Source organism: Copadichromis virginalis, linkage group LG3 (assembly GCF_057382275.1).
Source record: "Copadichromis virginalis isolate Kocher_CV1m ecotype Utaka linkage group LG3, C_Virginalis_male_GT1.1, whole genome shotgun sequence".
NCBI classification, from domain to species: domain Eukaryota; kingdom Metazoa; phylum Chordata; class Actinopteri; order Cichliformes; family Cichlidae; genus Copadichromis; species Copadichromis virginalis.
In genome coordinates, this window is record NC_140620.1 from 11648195 (window position 1) to 11662823 (window position 14629).

The following is a 14629-nucleotide window of genomic DNA, read 5'->3' on the forward strand; positions in this document are numbered from 1 at the left end:
GTTTTTCCTGTTTTCAGATAAAATAAACACGCACAAAACAAAAGCAAACAGCCAGAACACAAAGATGGAAAACCAAAATCAACTCAAAATACTCCCACACAACAGAACCTCCTCTGTCAGTGCGCCCCAGGGTGGCTGTGGTTACAATGTAGCTTGCCATCACCAGTGTGCGAATGTGTGTGTGAATGGGTGGGTGACTGGATATGTAAAGCGCTTTGGGGTCCTTAGGGACTAGTAAAGCGCTATATAAATACAGGCCATTTACCATATTCCTCGCTGGCTCCAAATCTCTCAGTGGAATGATCAGTGGTTTGCTATCTGTCACCATCAAAACACTCCACAAATCCCGCGAATGATTCACCTGCTTATAATCCAGTGAATCAGATACCGAAGCAGTTAGGTTCTAAATGAAGCTTCGGACGTCACTGATCACGTGACTCTGGCAATACAAATCAAGCTTCGACACAGTGCTTCTGAAGCAGTGTGTTGATTTATTTGACACACGCACCGGAGCTTCAGCTTCAAGCGAGCCATTACTAGGTCAGGGATAAAGTTATTGAGAAATTTAAAGCAGGCTTAGGCTACAAAAAGATTTCCCTTGAACATCCCACGGAGCACTGCTCAAGCCATCATTCAGAAATGGAAGGAGTATGGCACAACTGTAAACCTACCAAGACAAGGCCGTCCACCTAAACTCACAGGCCGAACAAGGAGAGCGCTGATCAGAAATGCAGCCAAGAGGCCCATGGTGACTCTGGACGAGCTGCAGAGATCCACAGCTCAGGTGGGGGAATCTGTCCATAGGACAACTATTAGTCGTACACTGCACAAAGTTGGCCTTTATGGAAGAGTGGCAAGAAGAAAGCCATTGTTACAGAAAACCATAAGAAGTCCCGTTTGCAGTTTGCTACAAGCCATGTGGGGGACACAGCAAACATGTGAAGAAGGTGCTCTGGTCAGATGAGACCAAAATGCAAAACGCTATGTGTGGCGGAAAACTAACACTGCACCTCACTCTGAACACACCATCCCCACTGTCAAATATGGTGGTGGCAGCATCATGCTCTGGGGGTGCTTCTCTTCAGCAGGGACAGAGAAGCTGGTCAGAGTTGATGGGAAGATGGATGGAGCCAAATACAGGGCAATCTTGGAAGAAAACCTCTTGGAGTCTGCAAAAGACTTGAGACTGGGGCGGAGGTTCACCTTCCAGCAGGACAACAACCCTAAACATAAAGCCAGGGCAACAATGGAATGGTTTAAAACAAAACATATCCATGTGTTAGAATGGCCCAGTCAAAGTCCAGATCTAAATCCAATCGAGAATCGGTGGCAAGATCTGAAAACTGCTGTTCACAAACGCTGTCCATCTAATCTGAGTGAGCTGGAGCTGTTTTGCAAAGAAGAATGGGCAAAGATTTCAGTCTGTAGATGTGCAAAGCTGGTAGAGACAGACCCTAAAAGACTGGCAGCGGTAATTGCAGCAAAAGCTGGTTCTACAAAGTATTGACTCAGGGGGCTGAATAATTATGCACACCCCACTTTGCAGTTATTTATTTGTAAAAAATGTTTGGAATCATGTCTGATTTTCATTCCACTTCTCACGTGTGCACCACTTTGTGTTGGTCTTTCACGTGGAATTCCAATAAAATTGATTCATGTTTGTGGCTGTAATGTGACAAAATGTGGAAAAGTTCAAGGGGGCCCAATACAATTGCAAGCCACTGTAACTAACTGATTTAGGGAAAGCTGAACAAAGAGTGACTTTTTTTTCGAACTTGCAAAGGGAACCCACTGACAACATTAAGAAAATTATTCTGTTCACCACAAACTGCAGAAATTGAGTGATCATACAAGTAACGCCAATTACAGCACATAAGAATTAAAATGTCTTTTAACTTAGCATTGTCACAAAACATTTGGAAAATGCGGGACAACTGAATATAGACAGTGCAGTAACAGAACAATGGTTTGTTCCATGTATTGCATTTTGAAGAGTTGTTTTCACTACAGGCTGGATCTGGGTGTCTCTTTAATAATAATTACACCAAGGAATATTTTAGAAATTCTGAAAATTTATCCTGCTACATGAACATTCACTACTGAAATGAGTATTGACGAACACTTAAAATTGGATCCATTTTCCAGACACTAGCACCCATGACAGTTTTTTTTTTTTTTTTTTTTTTTAAATTGTACACACCAGCTTTTTGCTTATTAGAATAAATATTAACAAAATAAAAGGATGAGAGCATCTTTACTTACAAAGAGTTATTAGAGGCACTAATCACTGGCGGCAGCCTCAGAGGAGTCTCCTCTGCAGAGAATTTCTTCTGGTCAAAAAAATGTAGGTCTTTTCTTGATGACATTAAGATGAACAGCAGAGCTGACCACTGAGCAGGAGAAAGAAGTGAGAGACTTCCTGAACTCAAGTACCGCTGAATCTCCTCCACTAAAGAACAATCATTTAGTTCATTCAGAGAGTGGAACAGATTGATGGTTTTCTCTGCAGACAGATTCTCACTGAGCTTCTTCTTGATATACTGGACTGTTTCCTGATTGGTCTGTGAGCTACTTCCTGTCTGTGTCAGCAGACCTTGTAGGAGAGTCTGATTGGTCTGCAGTGAAAGACCCAGGAGGAAACGGAGGAACAAGTCCAGGTGTCCATTTGGACTCTGTAAGGCCTTGTCCACAGCACTCTGGTAGAAGTGAATCGCTGAAGATTCTGTTGTTTCAGGCTTCTGGGAGGTGGTTTGTTGTTCTTGCAGCAGATTGACTTCAGAGTTGATGAAGGTCAGATGGGCATGAAGAGCAGCCAGAAACTCCTGAACACTCAGATGAATGAAGCAGAACACCTTGTCCTGGTACAGTCCTCTCTCCTCTTTAAAGATCTGTGTGAACACTCCTGAGTACACCGAGGCTGCTCTGATATCGATGCCACACTCTGTCAGGTCTGATTCATAGAAGATCAGGTTTCCTTTCTGCAGCTGATCAAAAGCCAGTTTCCCCAGTGACTCAATCATCTTCCTGCTCTCTGGACTCCAGTGTGGATCTGTCTCAGCTCCTCCATCATACTTGACCTTCTTCACTTTGGCCTGAACCACCAGGAAGTGGATGTACATCTCAGTCAGGGTCTTGGGCAGCTGTCCTCCCTCTCTGGTTTCCAGCACATCCTCCAGAACTGTAGCAGTGATCCAGCAGAAGACTGGGATGTGACACATGATGTGGAGGCTTCGTGAAGTCTTGATGTGGGAGATGATCCTGCTGGCCTGCTCCTCATCTCTGAATCTCTTCCTGAAGTACTCGTCCTTCTGTGGGTCAGTGAACCCTCTGACCTCTGTCACCCTGTGAACACAGTCAGGAGGGATCTGATTGGCTGCTGCAGGTCGTGTGGTTATCCAGAGGTGAGCAGAAGGAAGCAGTTTCCCCCTGATGAGGTTTATCAGCAGCACATCCACTGAGGTGGACTTTCTAGGGTCAGTCAAGATTGTAGTTTTGTGGAAGTCCAGAGGAAGTCGACACTCATCCAGACCATCAAAGATGAACACAACCTGGAAGTCTTCAAAGCTGTAGATTCCTGCTTCTTTGGTTTCAGTAAAGAAGTGATGAACAAGTTCCAGCAAGCTGAACTTTTCCTCTTTCAGCACATTCAGCTCTCTGAAAGTTAATGGAAATATAAACCGGATGTCCTGGTTGGCTTTGTCTTCAGCCCAGTCCAGGCTGTATTTCTGTGTTAAGACTGTTTTCCCAATGCCAGCCACTCCCTTTGTCAGCACTGTTCTGATTGGTTCATTTCTTCCAGGTGAGGCTTTAAAGATGTCTTCTTGTCTGATTGTTGTTTCTGTTCTGTCTCGTTTCCTGGATGCTGCTTCAATCTGTCTGACCTCATGTTCATCATTGACCTCTGCAGTCCCTCCCTCTGTGATGTAGAGCTCTGTGTAGATCTGATTCAGAACGGTTGGGTTTCCTGCTTTAGCGATCCCCTCAAACACACACTGGAACTTCTTCTTCAGGGCAGATTTAAGGTTATGATGACAAGCGGCAGCTTGAAGTTCTAAATTAGAAGAAATATGTAGACTATCACGTGAAAGTGGAAACAAAGACTTAATTCCAAAAAGAATGAATCTTTAAAACCTGTTGGTCTGTCTCTTAAGATATTAGAAAATTTTCATTCATCCAAATGTTTAAATCTTCATAGAAATCCTCTTACTGCTCTGCAGACGGTCAGCCAGCTCCTCCTGCTTCATTCTCCTTAGGAAGTCCACTGTGATCTTCACAAATGCCCCTGTGCTGCTCCTCCTCTGCTCCTCATCCTCATCCTCCCTCTGACTCTCTAAGCATTCTGGGTAATCTGGACTCAGAACCTTCTGGATCTTCTTCAGCTCGTTCTTCACAAAAGTGATGATGTTGTCCTCCAGCAGCTGGAACAGAATACTTTATGAATGATCCGATCAGAGTGAAGTCATGGAGCCAAACATCAGATCCATGTTGGACACACTGACAATCCACTGATCTACAAAGAGCAGCATGGAGATGACTGAGAACAGAATAGATGTAAAAGTAGTTGTTGTACATGTACAGACCATAAATATGGAGTCCAGCTGTGTTTGATGGGCAGACTGACCACTGGGAACCTCTGAGCTCTGCTTGTCCACACTGTGGAGGAACCATGGACACACACACACACACACACACTTTAATTATTGAAATTTGAATTTAGCCTCTAAAAGCTGTGTTCAGTCACTTTTGCTGCTTCCCTTGTTGCATCTGTATTTGTAGTTTTGCTGTCAGAGATCAAAATGATCAATAATACAAATTACACTCCAGAGTCCTTCCACTGTTATCCTGACCACTGACACTTCTTTGTTGGGTTTTTCACTCTACAATCATTTTTGTTTTTTTCCAAAGTTAATAAAAAGTTAAAATATATCAGGAGGTCAACAACAGTTTGTTAAACTCACAGCTGAACTCTGAACATCACACTGCTGGAATCAAAAAACTACTTCCTGTTCAGCTGCTGCTTGCTGTTTTTCATTAATAATTAATGAATTGATTGAAGGAATTTTTCTGCAGTCACAGAAATTTTCATTAAACACTTCAGTTCATGAAAATGTCAGCACTGCTGAGGAGCAGGAAGTGGGCATCAGACTGAGTGAAGAGTTTTAGGACAGAGAGTTTGAGAATAATCTCCCCTTCCTAAAAATAATCTGAGTATCTGCTGTGTTTGTGGAAACACTCCAACACACACCACTGCACATATGAACATGTGTGTGAAACAGAGCTGACATTAAACATGATGGAGGATTTATTCACAAACACACAACAACATTTACACACACATTACCTCTCTGCAGGACGACACACGTCTGATTTAAAGTCAATACCATAAACTTTAGACTGGTCACTCTGTAAGGACAGAGAGCTGGGTGGAGGTCCAGGTGGGTTCCTGTGAATAATGATGGAGCAGTGATGTGAGTGCTGAGCTGTGACATGGATAAGAGTCATGGACAGTTAGAGATGGTCATCTCACCTGTGCGCTTTGGTCTGGCTCTCATGTTCCCCACACAGAGTGGTTTTAGAGGGAGGGACTCCCTCCTCTCTGTCCTCACACTGATCCATGCTGCTGAATTCACATCAGCTCACACACACTTTCTACCTTCACCTGCAGGGGAAACACAAATCATTCATGTGCACATTAACTGAAATCCTCCTTTCCATCATGTGTGCTGTCCAAATATCAGCTGCTTCTTTCCTGCTTCCTCTCAGTGTCAGCTGAATGCAGTCAGACAGCAGTGTGAGGCAGAGGAAGCTGCCATCAGCTGCTCTCCTTTTACTATCAGTCCACTAGATGGAGCCATGAACCACATACGATGCATTCAGGGCACAACCAGGCTCTACCATCAGCCAGCAGGCCACAGCCCGGCTGCAGCACCAGCCACCAGGCCACAGTCAGCCTCCACCATCAGCTAGCACAGACCGTCCCAAAGTGTGGGGCCCGCCCCTAGGGGGGGCACAGAGCCATTGCAGGGGGTCGCGGCATGAAAAGGGAAAAAAAAACAACAACAACAAAAATGCTTGGACACTGCTAGCATGGGGCGCCTACAAACGCAAAGCAGGAGATGAAGCATCGCTGAATATGTTTCCAAACCAACTTCATTCTAAGCCAAAGACTAAAAATATGGTGAAGCAAATCTTCCCTTTGGTTTCACCTGCACAAGTGCCGAGGTAGGTCTCCCTGCAGAATAGGTTTTCCCTTCGTCAGGAGCAGCGCTGGGCTCTTCAAATCATGGACAATCAGTATCCCACATTCTTGATATTTAGTTCACTAACACTTGTTGTAATGACTAACTACTCCTGACATTTTGGAGATGTTTGCTCTTTATACAGTAAAGTTACAGCAGGATACAAATAACATCAGGCTGATCCTGCCACGATTTGTTCCCTCGGTTCAAATCACGGACAAACAGGATCCCACAGTTGTTTATGTTTTTAAACCCATTTTGCACAGAGAGGCATTTTTTTTGAAAAATGTATTGATAGCAATGTTGAATATTATTACACATGAAAAAAACAACAACATGTAAAATAATCACGCTGTGACGCCTCTGCCTTTGTAAATGGAGGGACAGTAACTGTGTGTATGTAAGCGTGTAAACCTGCAGATAGTCAGATTAACAGTATTTTGTCTCTATCTATCTCTATCTGCCATTCTGCAATTCATCTCATGTAAACAATAACGTGGCGCACAGCACCCGAGTAGGTGCGGACGTAGCATAAAAGATTTAGTAGTTTATTTTCTTACTACCTGCAGATTACTTGTATTTGCTTAATTGTTTACTAAATGTTTGAGGTGTGAAATAAACTGCAATGGAGCAAAATATGGGTGTGTGTGGTTGGAGGATGTGTTAGTGCGTACGTGTGTGTGTGTGCGCGCGCGGGGTGTGTGTGTGTGTGGGGGGGGGGGGGGGGGGGGGGGCAACATTTTTCTTTTAAAACAAAGGGGGGCCCAGCGAAAAAGTTTGAGAACCACTGAGCTAGCAGGTCCAGCCAGGCTCCACCATCAGCTAGCTGGTCCAACCAGCAGGCCACAACCAGACTCTACCACAGGTCTACCAGGTCTACCTTATTTTTTTTTCCTCTTTCAGTCAGCATGTTATACTTAGTAGCCTTTTTTTCCTTTATTGCTTTTATTGAAAGCTTTTTGTCTACATGAGGTGCAGGAACAGTCTGCGGAGCAAGAGAAACCATACTTCTTACTCCTCTCAAAGGGAACAAGGTGGGATCTTACATCTTTTAGAAGCTTCTCAAACGTGATCATCAGCAGAGATCTCGATCCAACTGATTTATTTATTCCACATCACTGGTTTATTTCCCAATTCTCTTACCCCCCAAAGAGATTGGGCACTAAGAGAAATCAGTCTGTAATCCTACAAAAAAAATCTGTGAAAAGAAAATGTTTCATTGTTCTTCTGCTTCTTTTATCTGGAAATGTGCAACCTAATCCCGGTCCAGACTGCAAATGCTTAAGTACTCCTTGTGATTTCAAAACTCGAACAGGTCTTGGTATCACTCATTTAAATGTCAGAAGTCTTCTTCCCAAACTTGATTTTGTGAAAATTTGGATGAAAGAGTTAGATACTGATATTCTTATATTATCAGGAACCTGGCTAACAAAATCGATTACTGACAAAGACATTGCAATAACAGGCTATAATCTTTTCCATTGCGATCGCCCCAGAAAGGGTGGCGGTGTTGCAATTTAGGTAAAATGCAAATTCCATGTTACTGTCGATTCATCTGTATCTGTTTGTAAACAGTTTGAACTTCTTGCCCTCAAGCTCCAACTTTCCAAGGGTTATTTTATTACCATTTTGGGCTGCTATAGACCCCCCTCGGCTAGTAGTGAGGCTTTAGTTTCACTTAGTAAAAAACTATCGACTTTCAGTCAGTTTAAAATCCATGTGTGATTCATATAATCTCACACAACTAATTTACAGCACAACTCGTCCAAATCTTAACTGTCCAGAAAAGTCATCACTTATTGATTTAATTTTAACTAACGTGCCGTATAAATATTCTCACACTGGGGTTTTCGCAAATGATATCAGTGACCACTGTGTGGTAGCTGTAGTCAGATAATTGAAGCTCCCAAAATCAAGGCCACAAATAACTTTTAAACAAGATTTTAAACATTTCTGTGAGCAAGCTTTCTTTCATGATTTATGGCACTATAACTGGAGTAGAATCTACCTGATAACTGATCTTGAGCTCCATGGAATTATTTTTATGACACTTTTATCAAAATTATAAATAAACATGTCCCCATGCGCAAATTTAGAGTAAAATGCAGAAACAACCCTTGGTTTTCTCCTCAGCTCTCCAGTCTACTCAAAAAAAGGGATGCTGCCTGGGCTAAGGCCAGAAAAACTAAATCTGAAGCAGATTGGCTGATTTTTAGACAGCTCAGAAACCGTGTCTGTAAGGTCAGGATTAATGTTAGCAGCAAACAAAATGAAGGCAGATTTTCACAATAAGAAGAGTTTGAATTTTCACTTAAGTTTGCATTTTTTCTGTATGTGTAGCTCTAATTTAAACTAGGGGAAAGGGGAAAAGTAAGCTGTAACTCCTAAAAGTTTGAGGTGTAAGATTATCATTGAAAGAGACCAACAGGGACACAATTAGAAATGAGTATATCAGATGGACAGCTAACTGCAAACACTTTGGAGAGAGAGCGAGAGAAAGACTGGCATCTGCACTTTGACTTAAATCATGTCTTTGTACAAAATGAAATCAATAACTGTCATTTGATATTATCATATAGAATTACACCATTTTATAGTACAAGCAACTGTATTTTTATATCGTCCATCTCATCAATATGATCTTATTAAAACATATTTTGAAAAAAAAATGTTTTCAAAATCTGACACATGATGTGTCAAGGTTGGCATAGTTTTTTGACATACCAATTTGAACTCATATGTTAATTTTCTGGGAAGTTAACAGTAATTAAACGACATATGCAAATGTAATATAATATTTTTGGTTGTTCTAATGAAGTCAGTTTGAATAAATAAACGCATAAACCTTTTTGTTATTATTATATAAAGAATGGTGGTCATAATTACCTCTTATTGAAGCAGATCCAACAGTTTGTGACGCAGTATTTTTATTCACACAGAAGCCAATTCAGCTAATTCAGTTCTTTACCACATCTATGCATCCACCTACACTGTAATTATAAAGACCCCCAACCTCCAACAGCTGTTGACACAATAACTGGTAATGGTCAGACAGCGGCTCCTCTACACCTCCTCCACAGACTGAGGGAGGCAGGAAAATCATTCTGGATTCAACTGATGAACACATCAGACCTGAGTTTACAGTCATGCAGCCCACATTTACTGAATCCTGAGATCACACAAATTAAGAATTCCACTAAGAAGTTTTCCTTTATCTAAATGCAGCTTTTTACTGTCTGTGTGCAAACTGATCTTTGTGCCTCACTTCAAACTGGATTTAACTGTGTGTGTGTTGGTGCCACAACTCATGTGTTCACTCCAAAAATATGTCGTCTGACTAGTCAGACTGAGCCAGAGTAAAGTTTCCTTGCTGACGTGCACTGTTGAGGTTATTACTGGAGAAAAGTAATTATTACTGTATTACACATTGCTCATTACTTTCTTAAAATAATGCAGTACATTATTTATCACAGGAGTAAGTATTATTGTTGTTGTTATCATTATTATTATATTAGTATTATTGCACTACCTGTCATATTACATTCATAGACATCAGAGTCCTGGGGGGTCCATGAACCAACTGTTTATACACATTTAGAGGTGATAAAGTCTTTTTTGTGATGGATCCTAATCTTTAAACTACACTTTCATATAAGAGCTGCCCAAACTTTCAATAATTTAATAACACTTTAAAACCAGTTCATTTTTACTGGTATTTAGCTATGTGATTAAAAGTTAAAAAATAATCCTTTATTCTCTTTATTTTAACTGTGTTCATACTCTGTCTGAAAGCCTTTTGGTGTTTTCATCCAAGGAAACATTCTTCATGGAAGTTTAAACTAGAAAAACTAGTAACTGCATGCAGCATAGTTTCAGTTTACAGCACACCTGATCTTTGTGAAGCATTAACAGTAACAGTATGTTATTTAACAGAGCTGTAAAAACACTAACACATGTCAGGAGTTTGTTTGATTATACATTATATGATTTATTTTATGTTACGTAAATAAAAATGTCTCACTTTCTGTTTTGCTCCCAAAGTTCATAAAGACAAACTGTTAAAGGAGGAAACAAAGAAAACTTACAGTTTCTTCACACACACCAACAACAAGGTCCACTCCACACCTGGACAGCTGCTTCCTGGAGGGAGGCAGGACTCCACCTGAAGCTCAGCACAGGTGGGAGGAGGGAGGGGTCAGAGTTTCTGGCTGTTTAACTTTGTCTCATGAGATTTAAAGAGGAATTAAACTTCTCACCACAGTTTAAGTCCACATTGACAAGACTGTCTACTACTAGGGATGGGTACCGATATCCGGTGCCATTATTGCACCAGTTCTGATATAAACTCGTTTCTTGTTTGGCTCTTAGCGAAGGCGGTCTGGTTTGGTATAACCCTACTTGTGAAGTGAAATTTCCCAGCCTGTCAGTCTTAACATGACCCCAAGATCTATGCACCAAGTGGTTTAAGATATTTTTGAAATCTGGACTCAAACCCGAGGTGAGTCTTTAAGTTAGTGGCTTATATGATTTAGACCCGCCCTTTCACATAAGTACTGCCTAATCTGTCAGTAATTGAAAACTACTTATTCTCACTGGCTCTCAGCTTTAGTTGAGCAGGACAGATTTGTTTTTGTTCTGTAAATAGACTCTGATTTACTTCTTTTATCGTTTGATATTTCTTTTGTAACTGAGTGTAACCCAGTGTTAAAAACGGGATTAAAAGCATAAATATTAATACTCTTTTAATTAAAATATGATTTGATAATGGGAATAAATTTTGATAAAATACAACGTACTTTGTCCGTTAGAGTGTTTTTGTTAGATCCACTGAGCAACCAATCATTGGCTGGTCTGACCCTCCCCCAATCTGTGTGCGCTGCTCTAACACCTGTGTATGCCTTTGTGTACTAGTCAGCTACAACAGAGATACAGGCAGAGAGAGATCAATTACTCGGGTTGTGAAGAAGCCAACTGGATTTAAAAGCTTTTCCGGTGAAAATAATAACAGTGATAGCGTATTCCAGAGGCCGTGAGCCAGCATGAGCACTGTGAAGTCCCGTGTAGCATTTGTTGCTTTTGTTGCTTCACATGGTTTTTTTCTTTGCTTATTTGGATTGGTTTTGAGGACTCAAGAAGAATCGAGAATCCCTTTTCCAGTACTGGATGGCGAGCCCAGCTCAAAGAGCTGGTAGATTGTAACCCGACTGGTTACAGACACACAATGGCTGTTGAACATTGACAGACTGAAACTGACTTTAAAAAAGGACACAAAAGACAATATATCCTTGGGTCGACTATTTGTGGGTTTATTTTATTTTATTTTCAAGAAGCCCGCTCTACTTTTGTTAATTGTGCATAACCTGCTAATTCCTCTGTTGTCATACACCCTTGGCTCCCCCGAATCTAGAACCTGTCTGATCTGGCCCATATTTCCCTTCTGTCCTCGTACTGCGGTTAAAGGTAACTATACTGCCTGTACTACAGGTAAAGAAGGCTAGAAGTAGCGCTAACAGGTCTTACATGCCCACTACCAGTATTACACCACCAGTGCTACATGAGGTTTATATTTCAGTCAATATTTATTGAGAATTTAGTGATTGGAGTAACTCTGTGATTCAAAGTTTAAAAAAAAATAATTTCTATGCCCTCTTTAAACTAACTAAGATTCATTCTATCTCATCCTCTGTCTAAAAGCCTTTTCAATTCTCTTCTGCTTGAAGGCTCCATCTCCTCCACCCACTGCAGTGGAGAGTGAATAAAATATATTTGAATCCAAGAAAAAAAACAGATTTTCTCTTTTTTTAAATCCAGTTGGTTTTTTTTTGTTTGTTTTTGTTTTGCTTTTTTTTTTAATGGCATAGAAGAGATTAGAGATAGACCATCTCTAATAGACCAACATCTTTGAACACACCAGAAAGGAGGAGAGAGTGTTTGGTTGTAATTTCTCTTTCATCATCATGTTTTGGATTAAAACACAACCTTTAGTAACATCCCCATTGTGAGTGGAGGAAGCTAAATATTAAGCAGACAGAAAGACCAAGATTAACTATAATACCATCAGAATTAATAGTCTAGACCAGGGGTCGGCAACCCTTCTGATGACGAGTGCCATCTAAAATTTCCTCAGAAGTCAGTGTGCCATATTGCACATATTGCATTAGCAATAAATTTAATAACGCTCTATATTAACAGTTACACACTATATAGAACCACTTTATAGAATTATATTTGTTCACAGATGTTGGCAGCTATCAGCGAATAGGTATCAGCTGTTTTGAAACAAAAAAAAGACACTTTTTATCCATAACAAGAACTCAATAACAGCAAATGAACTATACAACAGAAAATACAAATGCTATTTATGGTCTCCTCACAACAATGATAAGAAAAATAAACTGAGCCAATATGGCATGTTTGTTAATACAGGGATACATATGTTAATGTGATCTCTGGTCTCCCACTCATAGACACCGAGTGTCCAGCATTCAGACGTTTAGAAGTTTAACAAGTATCAGTTCTTCTAAATGTACCAATTAGGAACTATATAAATGTCTTTAACATAAAATTATTGGCATTAGCTGGCAGAGGTTTGTAACCCAATCCAGGAAAACTGACTGAAATAAGATCAAGCTTTAATTGAGACTGAAAACATTTCGAAAAGAACAAAATTCAAAGTGTTAAACAAAGAAAATCCAAAGACTTGGGACCTCAAAATAGGGAGAAACACTATTAATGATTAAAAGCTTCAAACACTTAAGAACAAAACTAAAATCTACTGATTAAAAACACAAATTACAAAGTGAACATGACAGCAACACGAAGACATGAAAAAACTGCCAAGGTAAAATACTTTTCTGCACATCTGTGAAGGTTCTCAGTCATTCAGGTCATGCTAGTCTAAGGAGCTTGGAAAGAAAAACGTCTGGACTTCTTTAAGTTGCTTGAAGATGTTTCACCTCTCATCCGAGAAGCTTCTTTAGTTTTAAGGTCAAATGGTGGAGAGTCCCAGACCTCTACATTGGAGAGACCAAACAGCCACTTCACAAGCGCATGGTACAACATAGAAGAGCCACCTCCACGGGACAAGACTCAGCAGTCCATCTGCATCTAAAGGTCAAAGGACACTCTTTCGAGGATGCCAATGTTCACATTTTGGACAGAGAGGACAGATGGTTTGAAAGAGGAGTGAAAGAAGCCATGTATGTCCACTGTGAGTGACCATCTTTGAACAGAGGCGGTGGTTTACGACACCAACTGTCTGCCATCTATAATCCAGTTTTGAGATCCTTCCCAGACGCCTTAACGCCCACTCACATCCTGGGCCATCTGACCTCAGGAAATCACATGATAGGGTGGGGGCCAGGTTTCACACCCGAAACCCTGGCTGATTGTGACCCACACCCGCTTTCACACCTTGGCTCATGTGATTAGGTAGAGGATCATCAGGGGGTGCTTTGTCCCTCTTTGGGGGGGATACTCCCACGGGGTTTAAATCTGGGACTCTTCACCATTTGACCTTAGAACTGAAGAAACTTCTCAGACATTTTCTTTCCAAGCTTCTTAGACCAAGCTACTTTTCTGCACATTATGCATGACTCAAGTAACAGCCTCCACATACAGATACTATCAGCAGGTACAGGATTTAAAACATGCTGTAAATGTTCACGGTGCTTGTGAGAATCTATATTTTCTTCTGACATTCCTTGTAGTAACCCTGAACTGAACTGGAGCTGCTTTGTTTCCTGTTTTTCCAATGGCACTTAAGTAAAACCTGAATGTCAACTTCTTAAGAACAAACTGATTTTATCTAATTGTTTCCAGTTAAAGGGCAGAACAATGTTCCATCAGATCACGGATCAGCGTCTGATGTGTCTAAAGTTTCATACTGATCAATTTAAACTGTTCATCACAGTAACCGGTGTTTTTATGCAGAGTTACTGACTGCTAACCAGTGTGGATTCAGTCAATCAATAATCTATTATCATGTAGATTTGTCTTCAAACACAAGAGTGATCAAAGTTTGTCCTGAAATAAGAGCTGAACATCAGGTCCAAACATCAAAAGAAACAAACAGTCAAACTGTTAAAGGAGGAAACAAAGCAAACTTACAGTTTCTTCACACACACACCAACAACAAGCTCCACTCCACACCTGGACACTAAACACGGACACACGGGTAACCTGCTTCCTGGAAGGAAGCGGGACTCCACCTGAAACAAGACAGGTGGGAGGGGCTCAGCAGGAGCAGCAGCCGAGTTCATTTATCAACATACTTGAAGTTCCTGACAAACAGACTCTGATGTGAAAAGTGAGGCTTCCTTCAGGTCCCTTTCCCTTTTTTCTTTCATCCTTTCCAAAGCTCCATTTACACTGAGCTTTGATTTCAGTGG

General features: G+C 40.9%; 1 protein-coding gene across 2 annotated transcripts; it reads right to left on the reverse strand.

Annotated features, from left to right (window-relative positions):
• Positions 1–2258: 2258 nt before the first annotated feature.
• LOC146712775 (protein NLRC3-like) lies at positions 2259–14406 on the reverse strand. 2 transcript variants are annotated; one of them, XM_085443826.1, is made up of 7 exons: positions 14349–14406; positions 10325–10401; positions 5528–5659; positions 5342–5443; positions 4581–4653; positions 4208–4418; positions 2259–4051 (listed from the first exon to the last, which is right to left on the reverse strand). In XM_085443826.1, exons 3-7 carry the CDS (start codon positions 5614–5616, stop codon positions 2259–2261), a joined length of 2268 nt encoding a protein of 755 aa, XP_085299952.1. In that variant the 5' UTR covers positions 5617–5659; positions 10325–10401; positions 14349–14406. The 2 variants fall into 2 exon arrangements, with proteins under 2 accessions (XP_085299952.1, XP_085299961.1); XM_085443835.1 differs by lacking the exon at positions 10325–10401 and having other exon boundaries at positions 14349–14400.
• Positions 14407–14629: the final 223 nt, after the last annotated feature.